At 41.0% G+C, this 17102-nt stretch overlaps 1 protein-coding gene across 2 annotated transcripts in view; it reads right to left on the bottom strand.

Moving 5' to 3' along the window:
- Window positions 1–17102, bottom strand: part of SIPA1L2 (signal induced proliferation associated 1 like 2) — a 314324-nt gene that overhangs the window by 133002 nt on the left and 164220 nt on the right. Inside the window, exons 10-11 of one of the 2 annotated variants that reach the window (XM_089669771.1) lie at window positions 16767–17024; window positions 4939–5091 (exon numbers count right to left, since the gene is read on the bottom strand). In XM_089669771.1, coding sequence (XP_089525897.1) covers window positions 4939–5091; window positions 16767–17024 — 411 coding nt within the window. The remainder of the gene's footprint in view (window positions 1–4938; window positions 5092–16766; window positions 17025–17102) is intronic. The other variant, XM_089669772.1, reaches the window with a different exon arrangement.

Here is a 17102-nt window from a genome sequence, read left to right as displayed (position 1 = left end):
TGTTTCACAAAAAAATTATGGAAAAAACAAATGCAAAATGCGACAATGAATTTTAGCGATTGTTCACCAATGCCAGAAGTCTGCCAAGCAAAATAGGACAGTTGGATACTTTGCTGCAAGAAAAAACTATGATTTAACTGGTATTGCTGAATCTTGGCTTTATTCTTCACATGACTGGGCTATTAATATTTCTGGCTATGCTCTCTGTCGGAGAGACAGAGTAAGACCAAAAGGTGGCAATGTCTGTATCAATGTGAGAAGTGATCTAAGCCCTGATTCACCAATTCCTTGATCTAAGCCTCTATAGCTGGACTAGTTCCTCTCCAAGCTTTGCAGTCTTTCCTTCCGGTGGACTGCAGGGCAGTGGAACTCCCCCTTTCAGTCTTCCTACTCCAGCTTCCAACCTCCAGCCTGGAAGTAAGACCCCCGCTTCTCTGGGGACCCTTCCCAGGCTACACAGCAGCACCTCTCAGCACTCCATCTTTCACACGACATCCCTGCTGGCCAGGCTCTGCCATATTTATGAACTGATCTGCCACACTGCCAGGTTTCCTGCCTGGGATTGGCCAGACTCCCATAAATATGCTGATCAGTCCCTCCTCACAGCCTACTGACTTCTAGATGCTTCTCTTAGCTTCTACAGCAAGGGGAGGTACCAGAGGACTGACTTGTAGCGCCCTCCAGCCCTGACCTGAAGTAACCCTCTTACTAAACCCAGAAAAGAGAAAAGAAGCAGACCAGAACTGATTGTAAACCAGAGATACAGGAGTCCGTGTGAAAGTGTGGTCTTAGTACAGAGGCTTATGCATTCAACAATCACAGGAAATAGGATGCAGCTTCAATTGGCAGTAGAATTCTCCAGTTTAAAACAAGTTTCAAATCCTTTTTGATAATATACTGGAATGGCAACTACTAGATTTTTAATGTTTGCTGAGTACAATAATAATCAGAAATCAGCCAAGTTTTCCAAAATCCATTGCGTTCAGAAAATAAAATGAGGTGGCTAACTGACCTGGGCATTTAATTGATTCCCTAAGGGTGACCATACACAGTTTAAAGTTTGCAAGGGATGCCAATAATTCAAGCAGCACCTGAGAAAATTAAAGCGGTAGTAAACCACATCCAAAAAAAAGAAAAAAAAACCCTGCAAGGTAAATGCATAAAGTGCTAGTATGCATTGCATACTAGCACATTATGAAGGACTTACCTTGAAACAAAGCCCTCCAGCGGAGCACTGTCACGACTCTTCATCTTCACCCCGTCTTGCTTCCGCGTTAGTGAGCTCAGGCAGGCTGACTGGCTGAGCCGCGATGATCTCACTCCCGCAGAGTCCCAGGCCACGACACAGTGCTCTGAAGGAACGGCGCGGGTAAGCCTTTATAGCGAATGCGCCGAATATAAAAAAGGGCTAATATCTCCCAAACGGTTCACATTTAGGAGATATATATTTTATCTGCAGGTAAGCTTTATTATAAGCTTACCTGTAGGTACAATTATTAAGGAAGAGTTTACTACCACTTTAAGCACTGTTAGGATACCCTTTTAAGTGAAAACTAATAAGTGTTAGCACTACAAGTGCTCATTACCATTCACAGAGATTAAGAAAGCAATGAAAAAACATGTTTTTTTAATTACAGACAATCTATCATTAGAGAGACTTATCAGTGAAAGATTATATCAAGTCTATATTATATGTACGTTTTTGCTTTCCATGTCTATTAAGGAAACTAATCCTGTGGACATACTGATGTGACACGTGGAATTTTATGCACAACCATATTGGTGCAATATGAATTAATCATGGTTTTACTTTCAAGTACTTAAGAAAAATACAAATTATTGCAGATTCTTGCTAATTACTGAGTAAGAATATTACTTACAGGGCCGCTATCTGGGGGGGGGGGGGGCAGCCAATACACATGTAGGGGGCCCAGGCATCAGGAGGGGCCCGGGTGTCCCAAGGAAACCAGCTGCCAAGCAGGCCAGGGAGGAGCGTAGCTGCCTTGTCTTTCTCTATACATTCATTCACAACAGAAGAGCTGCTGCTGCTCTTTGTCATTTTGCTCACATTGGGCTCTTTACCGTCCATATGGCTACTTCCTGCATGTGCACTCCTGTGCGCCGCCTGTACTGTATCCTGGACTGTGCTTGGCTCCTTCCAATGGCATGTCAGCTTAGTGTAAACAAGAGCTAGGACAAGGAAGACCTCTTTTACAAGTAGGGGCTGTGAAAAGTGTACCAGTGAAGGGAGGGGGCTCTTTGTGTACAGGGGGGGCGGGGCTTTGTGTGTGTCAATATATGTGTGTAGGAAGGGCTCTGACAAATTTACAGGTGTGGGGGGATGAGTGTTTACAGGTGTGTGGGGGGAGGGGGGATTGCGGAGTGTGTACAGCTGTGTGTGTGTGTGGGGGGGGGGGGGTGCTGAGTGTGTGCAGGTGTGGGGAGGTGCTGAGTGTGTAGAGGTGTGGGGCGGGGGCTGCGTGTGTACAGCTGTGAGGAGGGCTGAGTGCATACAGGTGTGTGGGGGCGCTGAGTGCATACAGGTGTGTGGGGGCGCTGAGTGCGTACAAGCGTGGGGGAGCTGAGTGCATACAGGTGTGAGGGGGGCTGAAAGCGTTCATGTGTGGGGGGGGCTGCCTGCAGGATTGCTCAGTGCTCACTGTTGACATTGTTAAGTTGTTAGACGTCACAATGGTAATTTGACAATGTTGCTGGATGTGTGACTGTGCTGTTACTGTCTCTTTGTTGGATTGGGCTGCCTCTTTGCTGAATTGTGCTGTCTCTGTTATTTGGGGAGTTTCTTTGCTATATGGAGATGTCTCTTTGCTGGATTGGCCTGTCTCTTTGCTATATGGAAATTCTCTATGCTATATGGAGATGTCTCTTTGCTGAATTTGGATGCATCTTTGCTGGATTGGGCTGTCTCTTTGCTATATAGGGATGTTTCTTTGCTGGATTGGGATGTATCTTTGCTGAGTATATGGGGATGTCTACACTGGATTGGGATGTCTCCTTGCTGGCTTGGAAAGTCTCTTTGCTGAATATATGGGGGTGTCTCCTTTCTGGATTGGGAAGCCTCTTTGCTGGATTGGGATGTCTCTTTGCTGAATATATAGAGATGTTTCTGCTAGATTGAGCCATCTCTTTTCTGAATATGGATTTTTCTTTGCTGAATATATAGGAATGTCTCTTTGCTGGATGCAGGATGTCTTTTTGCTGGATTGGGATGTCTCTTTTCTATATGGGGCTGTCTCTTTGCTGGATTAGGATGTCTCTTTGTTGAATATATAGGGATGTATCTGCTGCATTGGGCTGTTTCTTTCCTACAGATGGATGTCTCTTTGCTGAATATATGGGGATATCGCTTTGCTGAATGGGAAAGTCTCTTTGCTAGATTGGGATGTCTCTTTGCTGAAAATATTTGTTTTTTGTTTTGGAGTTTTTTGTTTTCTTAGATTTGCTAGAGGAATATAGAATGGGGGGGAATTGAAATGTTAGTGCACTTAGTGTTAGTGTAGGGTCTTACGCAGACTACCTTGTTGTGGTGGAAGGCTTTATATTTTTTGGCCAAAATACAATTTCTGACTGTTTTGAAGGCACGGATGACTTAATTTTCACATATTAAGTTGTAAGAGTGTTAAATAAAAGTGGGTGCACTGAACGACTCAGTGGGATGGCCAGTGGGCAGATTCAGTGGGACAGGGAGTGGGTGGGCCCTGGGGAATATAGGTGGTTATGCCCAGTGTCGGGCACCAGGCCTAAGACTGTGTAAGGGGCCACAACATTTCTGATGACTACCCTGATTACTTAGCATGATTTCTGCTAAGGATACTTTGCAAAGCATTGTTAGCAATTATGGTTAACTGGAATATTGCTACTTACAATTTATGTCCTCATTTGATTTTTACAATTATTTTTTAGCCTTTTTCAAATCAGTCAAATGAATCCTTGACTCTGAATTAAACATGGTGAAGTTGATTTACTAGATGGGCAGAGAATGTTCACTTAACAAACGGAAACTATGTTCATTGTACATACCAAATGATGTGTAAGGGAAAATAATTATTCCATGCACATGAATTAAAAAGAACACAGCTTCATTTCATTTACATATCTAAGTGAAATGTATGTATTTTATTATTACAACACTAAATGTATTAATGTGCTACTTGTGAGCAGATGCCCGTATTTAGCAGACATTTTCTGAAAAGCCACTGGTAAGATCTACGATACAACCTGCTGTGCAAAAGCAGTAAGGAATTTCCAATCCTTGTCATATATATAGGAATGTACTGTATCAATATGAAAAGACAGCAGTCACCAGGGAGTGGAAATGTTTGGCTCTCAGCACCGTATTGTGTGACTAGAGGTGTTAGTGACAGCCTAGTCTTAGCATGCATATGGTTCACATAAATGTGCAAACTTCATCACATGCTCCCAGGAAGACAAACGTGCAAAAGTAGGTATACATACATCTTCAGGCATGTGAATATATAATTTAAATTGGGTAAATGTCAACAGCTTAGATCCAAGGACTGGTACAGGAATCCATACTAAATTCGAGCTTAGACCAATGCTGCATGCTAATTAAGTGGTTAAGTCACAACAAAGACATGAAACAACAGTTGCCACTGGGAACTAGAACAGCTGGCTAGTACACAGCACTCTCTGACAACAAGCAATACTCTAACCGCATATAATATTCAGGGTTATTCAGAGTTTAGTACTTCTCTTCAAAGCCAAGGTCTAAGGTTTTAATTAATGCACAAAATGTTTGGAGTAATGTTTTATAAACATGTACTTCTATAGTGTAATAATTTATACTGTACAGCTGGGAACAAAAAATAAAATATAAATAAGATTATAAAACAGTGTACATACATACACACACACACACACACACACACACACACACACATACACACTATAGCACATTACCCTTCAAATCCTATATGATGTCTCCACTGAACACTTGCAACAGGCCCTGGGTCACTGGAGGAAGACTGGTTACTTGGTGAACTTCTGTAATGCTGGTTTGGATCAACAACAGCACCCTGGGATATTTGTGAACTGTCAATATCTTGAATTGGCCTGTATTTAATAAATAAAAACACTGACTTATCAGTATGTAAATTACATTGTAAATGATGGGCAATAAGGCATATGAGTATTTGTTTATGTGTGTATATATATCTAAATTATTTTAAAGTAAAACAGCTTGTCAATGTGAACATCTGGCTCAATAACCAGATTTGTCAAAAAGCACTGATGACATAATATATGGAAATCCGAAAATCTATCAATGAATGATCAAGCCCCTAGATGAGCTGCATTTTGCTCAGCCGACAAATATACACTATTCAGTGTATGTCTCAAGATTTCCTGATTACCAATTAATGAGCACGGATTAACAGAATATTGGATAAAATAATGAAATCCACTTATCCCTTCAAGTAAGCCCCAAGAGAGAGAGCTACAAGAATGAGGTAGGGAGAACAGGAATAGAAGAGATTAGGAAAGTGAAGACGTAAGAGAAATAGAGGGTAGAATATAGCTGATTGACTATTGTTAGTCCTACAAGAGGAGAGGCAGCAAGAGAAAGATTGCTGGGAAAGAGAAGATAGTCAAAAAGAAAGTAGAGGTCCTAGGGGTAAGCTGCTTTGCATGTCCTTAAGTTTTACGAATTGGAGTTATCTTCACCACGGCATAAAGGGGATTTTTGAAGGAGAGCTAACTGATAAAATGTTTTAGGTAATTTTTATAGGATATGTTATGGTGACTATCCCTTCTGTTGTCCCTTCCATGTTTAATTATGCATGTGGCTGTTGTTTAGAGTTATAGTTCCATTACTGCGGATGGTGTTTGAAAGGGTGAGGGGGCCAAAACCTATATAGCCATATATACTGTAGAAGTACTTGAAACCTTTACTGCATTACTATAGAAATGTTTCCAATAACGTAAACGGATTCATGCTAGCAAATGATGTTTGTGTTTTTTTGGACATCCAAGATTTTTAATTCTTTAATACTTTGCAAGAACATGTCATTAAAAACATAAAAAACTTTACCTACCAAGAAACCTTTTTCTTGAAGTCCACTTAGGGACAAAAGGAATTTAATGATTCTTAGATGTTTGGGTTATGCTGCCACTTGCAGGATGTTTTGGAGACAAATGGCAAGGGTCAACCCCATATAATCCCTTCCCTAACCTTCATGCCTCAGTTTTGTGAGCAAGCAGTATATAAAGCCAATAAACAGAGGGGTGGGCACTGTGTCGCTCAATGAATTTCAGGAAAAATATTTTATGGTAAGTAAAAAAATCTTATTTTCTTTATTGTCCTATGAGGGACACAGGAATCTAAACACTCTTAGACATTTGGGATGTCCAAAAGTACCGTATTTGCCGGCGTATAAGACGACTTTTTTGCCCTGAAAAACATGCCTCCAAGTGGGGGGGTCGTCTTATACGCCGGGTGCACTTCAGTTGGGATAGATATAGCTGCCATAGTGGCCTCCCGATGCCCGCCCGCCCACCTCATTCTACATACCATCCAGTGCGGCCACAGCGGGTCATCAGCGTGGCTGCGGCGAGCATCAGCAGCGATACAGGGGTGCCAGCCTTTTCTGTTCGGCGGGAAGCAGCGGCGCTCCGGCCCGCCCCTTGTCTATGCAGAGCTCGCACATGCGCACTAGTGCCAATTACAGGGAGATGCAGGGACTGGCCGGAGGCGCTGCGGTCGCGTACAATGGTGACAATGACAGGTACTGTAGTGGCACTAATACTAATGGCACTCATGTGAAACCGGTAACAATAAATGCACACAGGGGTATACTGCGAATATAAATTAAGATGTTGAAATCAAATCTGATGTTCTTTTACATTTTATTTGGTGTGTGGAAGGTGTGCGGAAGAGGGGGTAGTCTTATACGGCGAGTATATAACAAACTCTATATTTTGAGTGGAAATGTTGGGGGTCGTCTTATACGCCCAGTCGTCTTATATGCCGGCAAATACGGTAGTCCAACTGATAGATCTAAGATAGAACCAGAAACGATGTCCAACAACTAGAAGGACAAATGCCCACATCTGAACAAGAAGATTTGCTACAGGACAGGGGAACTGGTAATGATCCAGGGGAGATCACAGAGGATCAACCTGATGCTTAGATCAGGACAAGAATCATTGACAAGGGTAATGGTGTAGCAACACCAAACAAAAAAAAAACAAAACCATCTGACAAACAGGCCATCCACAACAACAAGTGATGGTGTCACTAGAACCTGACAGGAAAACAAATCCCTCCAGTGCTTGCCTACCAGAACCTGAACATGGAACTAATCTTATGACCTGTCAAGATTCAGCAAAGCATATATAGCCATGGAGTGAGGTGGAAGAACCTTTTCCAAAGAGCTAAGAATGATCACCTGTTTAAGGACATGAACAGGGAAATTATTTTGAAGAAATTTCACTAGGGGCTGCAATACAGGAACAGAAGGAGGGCCTGATCTCAACTATCAGAACCAGTGAGGATCCCAGAACATGTACTATTTCTTGCTGAGAGTGTCTGCAGCAGGGCTGCAGTGTAAGCAGTCTGATAATAATTAAAGGAACACCAAGCCCTCCAGCGATGATTTCTTGCTACCATGTAGGAGATTAAGCACACCTAAACACACAATCTTTGTTCCCAGAATGGAGACTACAGGACAGGGAGGCCTAGAAGGCAAACATGATGCCTTTGAAGGAAAACTTGCAGTTGAGAGTAACACCCTCAACTTTATTAGGTAAAGGAACCATGTCACTCAGCTTGTCACAGGGAGAATTCCCAAGCCATTCTAAAGATGAAGGTTTTTAAGCACCAAATTGCTGTCCAAGAGATACTAGGTCATGAGACCTATTCAGTGGAATCCCCAAAGAAGCAGACACTGACTGCTTCAGGGAATTCCAGGTTTCCTAGACATGAGGACAGCTCAGAGACAAAAGTCATCTCAGGACTAGGGTAATTAGTCAACCCATACACCATAAGAGACTGGGTTCAAATCACTAAATCCATTGGGACCGCCTGCATGTCTCCCCTAAATTTCAGACATCAAGATGCCAAGGGAGGGGCTAAGAAAAGATCAGCTAAAGAAGGGGTAATTTAAAGAGCGCAAGTCTCTAGTACCCCACTAGTCCCTATATGAAAGGAGGGTGAAGTACTGTGACCGTTTCCACTATCCCCAAGGGTGCAGAGCACTTCAGATATAAGCTGGTCAGCCTTGTATGTTGGTGACCAATTATTAACAACATTGGACATCTGTGAAGGCTTCAACTGGTGTAAACTTACAGGAGGTAGGCTCTTTGATTTTGGCTATCAGACTCCAAAAGGCCATCTTATAAGAAGATCACCTGAGCATCCCACAATGGGACTACAAATACACTTGAGGAACATTGAGGGGTCAGAACCCTGCTAGAGGAAGGAGCAATGCAAACCATTCCCAGCTGACTAACTCAGAAGGTCTCTTCCCTTGTAGAGAAAAGTGCTACAAATTAAAGTGGAACTTTAAAAAAAAAAAACATGTGGAGAGGCAGGTAAGATTTTTAATGCAGGGACAAACTGGCAAAAGGGACATACTATGCCTCTTCTGCATTACAGTTACTTACATGCCTGTCCACACCATACACTGAGCTGAGAATGCCATATTGAAAAACGGCTAGAAATTTTAATATGGCACCACACAATTTCAACTGTTAAGCAGTTCATCCAAACCAGTCTTGCTCACTAAGTCAGCCTTTAGAAACAGGGTCACACCAAATGCTGGGATACGGCTCTGGACACGAAAAGTGTTCTGCAGCTAATTAATAAAGTTACACAAGGTTTGGAAAGCACCAAAATTCAGAGACTAGGGCCCCAAGGTCACTTTCCAGGATAGCCTCAGTATGCCCAGAGTCCTACCGTCCAGAGTCAGTATTCAGAGACTGGGTCCAATCTAAGATTGTGCCATGGCTCCAGATCTAGGAAGACTCTGTGCCTAACTATAGAGTACAAAAAGGTCTAGAAAGCTCCACAAGCACAGTCCAGTACCCAGAGGTCACATTTCAGGCTAGATTTTCAATCTTCCAGTTCAGCGGGGTCCAGGTACGGCCTCCAAAACTGTTGCTAAAGACACACTGATTTGGTCAGGTACTATATACAGACTAGACACACAGCCAAAGTCAAATAAATAATATCTATGGTGTATCAAGTATGTTGACTGAAGGGAAACATAAAAGCTAGCAAAAACATAGTTAGACATTATTATTTTCTTGTAGAGCTAGCAAAAAATCAAAAAACCTGAGGCATACCAGGAAGGGGTAGGGTTATATGGGTGCTGCCCTTCAACTGTTCTTTTTCTGTGTGCTGTGTGCCAGTGTCCAAACCTCCTGTAGGCAACAGTATAACCCACATGTCTAAGAAGTACTACATTCCTGTGCCTCTCAATGGACGATAAACATTTCATTCTTTTAATTTTTCTACATATAACATTTTTAAATTAGTATCACTGCACATATTTACAGCAATATATCCTATTTATTCTGCTTGCATGGACCCAGTTATAAAAGGATTTAATGAAAATTACCTTGGTTTATGGTCTATTTACAAATGTATACATTTAAGCCTAGGTGAGCACCTTGGATGTCAGATCTAAGGTATATAATTTTCCATTTTTTATTTTTCTTAGGCCTAGCAATGAGAGATGGGGTGGATGCAATTATATATAGGTTATAGCCTCTGCAGAAGTCAAGGTCCAATTTAACCAAATAATCAAATCAGTAAAACCCTAATTCGTCTTTGCAACCTCACAAATCCATTGTTCAAATAAGCTGACTGTAAATAAATCAACCTATCCAATTAAAAAGTTTAAATAAAGTTCTTTTATCTATGCAACATAGGGGTAGGTCATAGCTGTGCTTTGCAGTGTGGATCACACCACATTTGCAAGTATTGCACACAAGTCCAAAATTACAGCATACAGCTGGTAAAATCAGTACAATAATCATTTTTATGTAATGGCACAAATGCTCACATGCTCAAAATTTTATATATTTACCTGTGCATTTTATCCATGAGAACAGGAGATTTAACGCAAATGTACAATCATACTCCACAGTGTAAAAAGGAAGCTCATTAAAGTAGACAGCTTTCCCTGCAGATATCTGCACATTTCAAAATGAGTAGGCAATTTAATCCACTTTATGCTCTCTCCGGCTACAATCTCTGATGTAATCTATTTTTGTTCATTTTTTTACTGCCTTGTGATAAATACTGCTGTCTTACCAGCACACATGTGGGGTATATTTAATCACATTTCTTCTTCTAGAAAGTGGGGAAAAGCAATGGGAATCAGCTTAACATGACTGGACTGGTAATCTTTGCATATGAAACTACCTGCTCTTCCTTTACATTGACACATAAATAAGCGTCATTCTGGGAGATTTTGATTTTTAACATTATGTATTAACTTTACATTATGTTATGAAGACTAACTAGATAATGCATGTGTTGTTGAAAGAATTTTAATGCTGAGGTTTATGCATGTGTATGAGACTCTAACTTGTAGAGCAGTAATTAAGGGGTATTTTTTTGGGTACAAGGAATGTGTGCAACATATACAGCGAGTAGGCAACAGCTTTATTCAACCATGCTCCTTTAAGCCATACCCAAAATTCAGTGCAAGCAGCCTCTTCTACTTTATGTGCCACACGTAATCTAGGCCAACTTGTCTCTCTTTTTAAAGTTGGGAGGTATGAGCACTTTCTAATAGAAAAATAAGGGTCTGTAGATGTCCAAAACACCAGAGGATTGTATTACTAGCTATCTTGGTGCCAAGGCTGATTTGTGCTATTGACGTTTAATAAAAATCCTCCTGTGTTGTGGTCTTATAGTATTGCAGATGTGGATGTGAATAATAAAAATTAGTGGAGCGATGCTCCAGGTAAAAATAGATACATTACCATTTGACCATGCATGTGCGATTAAAACCTTTCACCAACCAACTTTTTTAAAATGCTAAAATATAGTGAAAATAATTTAATACAATAGATTTGTGTCCATCCGTAATATAAAATAGCAACATCCACAAAGTCTCTTGTTATGAACTAAAAACACTTTTTTTACGGCTGAGGTGGACTTTCTAGACAATGATTTTACCTTGGAAGAAATTGAATTAGCTATTCGCTCCTTCCCTCTTCGTAGATCACCTGGCCCACCCGGGTTTCCTTCAGAATGGTATAGAACTTAAATAGAGCTCCTAGGGGCTATGTTACACACTCTGTACCAACACTGTTTGGACAGTTCTACTTTGCCTACCTACATGTTTGAAGCACATGTTGTTTTGCTGCCCAAACTGAAATGCTCCTCATATACACCAATAGCATTGCTTATTCAGGACATTGTGTAGCCCATTTAAATGTTATTACTTGATATACATTAAAGTGGACATTAGATTATGTTGGCCTGCTATTTAGGGTTACTCACATTGACAGAACAGCCCTCTGGAACTTGCATCTCTGAACAGAAGAACTTGGCTGATAAGCAGAGTGCCTAGGACTACATTTCCCAGAAGAGGTAGCGTGTGGGCAGGGACATATAAATACTATAGCCTGGGAGATTGGCGAGGAGAGTGTGGAGGGAGATTGAGCCTGGGTTCACACTTCTGCGGTGCGGCATAATTTACTCTTTAGTGGTCTTCAGGTGCATGCTCTCCTTATGGGATAAATGAAAGTCACCCTAAGAGGCTAGGATTAGGTGCAATGCCTTATGCAGCCTGAACGGGCAGGGTATTCGCCGTCTTCTCCACTGTGGTTTAACCGTTGTCTCCCACACCCTAACACTGTACCTGACCCTGTGGTCTGGGCCAGTAAAAGAATTAAACAACTCAAAGACATAATAGGCGTGGGTAGACTCCTTACCTCTGATGAGCTGAAACTGAAGTTCCACCTTTCTAACTGGTATTTTTTCCATTATTTACAGCTCCGACATGTTTTTGTGGCACAGTTTGGTGGTACCACCCTGATCGTCAGGACCTCGGAGCTAGAGCAGTTGCTGTGCTCCGATGCCCTTAAAAAAACGCTCTCTGGGGTATACAAAGCGCTCTTTGTAACTAGACCCAAGCCACTGGAGAAGTGTCAGGCACAGTGGACCTCAGTAGTTTCTGACCTCCAGGGAGATGACTGGGATGTTATATGGGATTACCCCTTCTGGTATTGGCCTGGGACCGCCTCAATTTAAGATGGTGCACAGAATTCACTAAACGGCGGCAAGATTGGCTCGTATATATACTTCTGGTTTGGTGGACTGCTGGCATTGTGAATCTCTACTGGCAGACTTTCATCATGTATTCTGGCTTTGTCTGTGACTTCTGGTGTGAGATGATCCGGTCCCTTGTTGAATTTATGACATTGCAAATCCTGCAGACTGTTTGTCTTCTTGGATTAGTAGAGTATATGGCACCCTTATGGGCACAGCACACTTTTCTATCAGTAATCATCTTTTATGCCTACAAGGCAGTCCTGCTCCATTGGAGAAAAACAGAAGCCCCCTCAATATCATTCTGGGAAACCCTGATTAATAACATGTTGCCTTTGTATAAAGCGACCTCTTTGAGTAGAGACTGTCCAAGCAAGTTTGATAAGGTCTGGCACAGTTGGGTCTCTGCTACATCCACTCTGACACGAGGTGATCAGAGGGGATAAGTGTATTTCAGGAGTACATTGCCCAGTGAATAGGACAGAGCAGGTCCTCTATTATGATTGTCCCATTTTTGTACTTGTAGATACCATAAGTTACATCACTGCACTTTACTTGATTTTACGATTTGTTTTTTTATACAGGGGTTATATGATCCTCACCTTTTCCTATCTGAGGTATTGCATTACAGTTTAGAGTGGGGGGGAAAGGGGGTTGGGTAGGGTGCCAAGTTTACTGGATGTGACAGTATTTGATTGTTAATTGTACCTACGTGGATTGCTATTGTACAATATATTACTGTTTAGGTACATTTAAACCTTAATAAAAATAATTTTAAAAAAACAACAATCTTCTGTGCACCGTGTCACCAATATTATTTGTGTCTCAAAACCACACTTCCTTCACCAATAGTGCTTCACAGTAAGGATGTGCTTATTATAGAGGCCATAAACATTACTTTCCTCTTTCTGGGATACAGAGGTGCCAGGCAAACTCCATGTTTCTCTACCATCACTCAAAGCAAAGCATAAACACTACATAGTGCTCATCGGTTTAAAATACATTTTTTAAAAGCAATTTAAAAATGAAAACACATTCACACTTTATTGTACTCTATTACCCAGTTTATACAAGTAAACAGCTCAATTTATACATTTACTGGTGTCATCTATAGCCAGTCTCATATATAAAAAACTGGTAACACTTCCTGGTTTGTGCATGTGCACACACAGGAGTTGCTGGTTTATGTTATGAATGGATAGAATACAAATGTATTGTATTGAAATTATTTGGCACTATATTTTAGCATTTTTTAAAAGTTGGTTGGTAATTTACAACATATTAATTTTTCACTGGAGCAGCGCTGCACAAATTTAACATTTGTTGCTGGATGCACTTTAAAATGATATTAAAATAAAAAAACAAACTGCATCTCCCACTTCACAGCAATTCTATGTTCCTGCAGGGTATGGAATACAAAGCCTTTTTGGATTGGGAACGTAGAGGTGTCAGCTTCCTACTTATGTTCTTTTATACGGATACCTTCCTGCCAAAATCATTTCAAAATTTAGTTCAGGAATTTAATCTTCCAGATGCTCACCTTCATTATCTACAAGTTACCAGGTACTGGAAGTCTCTTTCAAAGGATTCACCTACAGACCTGAAAACTAATTTCCTGGACAATGCACTGCCTAAGTCCACCACATCGATCTCAGATCCCTATCCTTTACTAATAAAGTTATCTAAAACTTTGGCAGGCTCCAACCTTATCACATGGTCCAAGGACCAAGTTAATATGAGGATATAAAAGAGGAGCTTTAACTATTTCTTGTAAAAGAGACTCAGATTACAATTCTCCACCGTGCACCTTATTTTGGGCCTATAGTCGGGTGTCAGGATTGGGCCAACCAATGCGCCCTAAATGCAATTTGCTCAAACCTACCTTGGCTCACGGTCTATGGTCCTGTCCTACGATATAGAGTTTCTGGTGCAGCTTCAAATCTAATGACCTCCCCTTACTACTTTTCAGCTGCGAAGGCACCTTCTTTACAAGTGGGTCATTACAGGCCTGTGTCTCTAGCTGGACACATATACAGTTGCAAGAAAAAGTATGTGAACCCCTTGGGATTACGTGGAGTTTTGCATTAATTTGGGCATAAAATGTGCTCTGAACGTCATCTAAGTCACAACAATAGAAGAACACAGTCTGCTGAACATAATTCCACACAAACATTAGATGTTGCCATGGTTTAATTGCACATAACATGTAAACATTCACAGTGCAGGGAGGAAAAAGTATGTGAGGCCCTAGCTTAATGACTTCTCCCAGAGCTAATTGGAGCCAGGAGTGAGCCAACCTTGACTCCAATCAGTGTGATGATATTGGATGTGTTGCTGACAGCTGTCCTGCCCTTAAAAAACACACACCTGTTTTGGGTTTACTGGTTTCAAGAAGCACTGTCTGATGTGAACCATGCCTCGCAGAAAAGAGCTCTCAGAAGACCTACGATGAAGAATTGTTGACTTGCATGAAGCTGGAAAGGGTTACAAAAGTATCTCCAAAAGCCTTGATGTTCATGTGTCCACGGTAAGACAGACTGCCTACAAATGGAGAAAGTTTAGTACTGTTGCTACTCTCCCTAGGCGTGGTCGTCCTGTAAAAATGACTGCAAGAGCACAGCGCAGAATGCTGCATGAGGTAAAGAAGAATCCCAGAGTGTCAGCTAAAGACCTACAGAAATCTCTGGCACATGCTAACATTTTTGTTGACACGTCTACAATAAGGAAAACATTAAACAAGAATGGAGTACATGGGAGGATAACACGGAGGAAGCCATTGCTGTCCAAAAAGAATATTGCAGCACGTTTGAAGTTTGCAAAAGAGCACCTGGATGTTCCACAGCACTACTGGCAAAATATACTGTGGAAAGATGAAACCAAGATTGAGTTGTTTGGGAAGAACACACAACACTATGTGTGGAGAAAAAAAGGCACAGCACACCAACATCAAAACCTCATCCCCACTGTAAAACATGGCGGAGGGAGCATCATGGTTTGGGGCTGCTTTGCTGCCTCAGGGCCTGGACGGATTGTTGTCATTGATGGGAAAATGAATTCCAGAGTTTATCAAGACATTTTGCAGGAAAACGTACGACCATCTGTCCACCAACTGAAGCTCCGCAGAGGATGGGTGATGCAACAGGACAATGACCCAAAGCATACAAGTAATTCAACAAAACAATGGCTGCAACAGCACAGAATACGCCTTCTGGAGTGGCCCAGTCAGAGCCCTGACCTCAACCCAATTGAAATGCTGTGGCATGACCTTAAGAGAGCGATTCACACAAGACATCCCAAGAATATTACTACACTGAAACAATTTTGTGAAGAGGAGTGCTCCAAAATTACTCCAGATCGTTGTGCAGGTCTCATCTGCAACTACAGGAAACGTTTGGTTGAGGTTATTGGTGCCAAAGGAGGGTCAACCAGTAATTAAGTCCAAAGGTTCACATACTTTTTCCTCCCTGCACTGTGAATGTTTACATGTTATGTGCAATTAAACCATGGCAACATCTAATGTTTGTGTAGTATTATGTTCAGCAGACTGTGTTCTTCTATTGTTGTGACTTAGATGACGTTCAGAGCACATTTTATGCCCAATTCATGCAAAACTCTACGTAATCCCAAGGGGTTCACATACTTTTTCTTGCAACTGTACACTATGCTTATTGGACACCCGGAGATGTATACTAAAAAAGTGGGGAGTCCCCGAGTGCCTACTTTATCAGACCTAAAAGATTCAGTACATTACATTTTCCCCAGCAAAAGACTCTACACTGAACTTAATTCTATTGTGGAGGCCTCTAAATGATTTCACAAATGGGAAATCTATATCGAGTCCACTTACAATAAGAAGGAAGTGGAACTACTTCTACACTCATTCGACTTCACCAAATGTTTTCTTCAAAAACAAATTTAACAATGTGTGGCTAATTAGCATCTTTTTCTTTTCACACACTCTCTCCTACACCTATTTTCATTTATCCCAATACATCATGTCTAATAACCAGGACATTATTGTTTCAGATTCGTTCTCATTTTTCAGCAATGTCTTCATTGGCAAAACCATCCTTACTTTAATTTCTTTACTTGGATCACTGTACTCAGTTTCATTTTCTGCAACCCTCTCTTCCTTTAGGTTTTATATTTATAACCTTTAGTTGTACATTATTGTTCCTGCATGGGCTCAGACCTTAGGGTCTTCTCAGTTGATCTAATTACATTGGTCCATATGGTTAGCTGGATTATTGAATGGTCTGAAAGTTTCCTTTATCTAGTACTGTATTATTTTATATACTTCATGGATTGAGTACATTGTACCATGATATATAGGACTGTTTTTTTCTATTTCTCAATAAAATATGGAAAAAAAACAAACTGCACATCCAGTTAATTTATAAATACTTACAATTTATCATATTCACTGAGCTCATAAATGCATTTTTATTAAAAAATAATTGGGTAAAAACTGTTTATGAATTCAACACTGAATAAACATTACCTTGTACTGTCTGACATCTTCCTGCCAAAGGATGTGCTACGAGGAATACCAGGCTGTGATTGTTGAAGAAACTGCTGGCACTGCAGCCTGTCAGTACTTCCTAACACTGGAGAGGCACAAGAATTAAGCTGTCCGACTGGAGTCTGTACACGGTGCCAGGTAGTATTGCGTCTGAAGGGAGTTTTATATTCACATGGTGTGCCTTCATTGTCAACTTTATATTCCACCACTGGCATTCGGCAAAGTTCTGAAAAACCCCTATGTGATCAGAATGAACAAAAAGTTAAGATTTTTAACACAGTCCTAAAATCATATATAACCTACCGGTAATTTCTG

The sequence above is a fragment of the Staurois parvus genome, unplaced genomic scaffold (assembly GCF_062004578.1).
Source record: "Staurois parvus isolate SC_StPar_1 unplaced genomic scaffold, SC_StPar_1.0 ptg000081l, whole genome shotgun sequence".
NCBI classification, from domain to species: Eukaryota; Metazoa; Chordata; class Amphibia; order Anura; family Ranidae; genus Staurois; species Staurois parvus.
The sequence above is the reverse complement of the archived record's forward strand: the minus strand, read 5'-3'. Positions and strand labels throughout refer to the sequence as shown.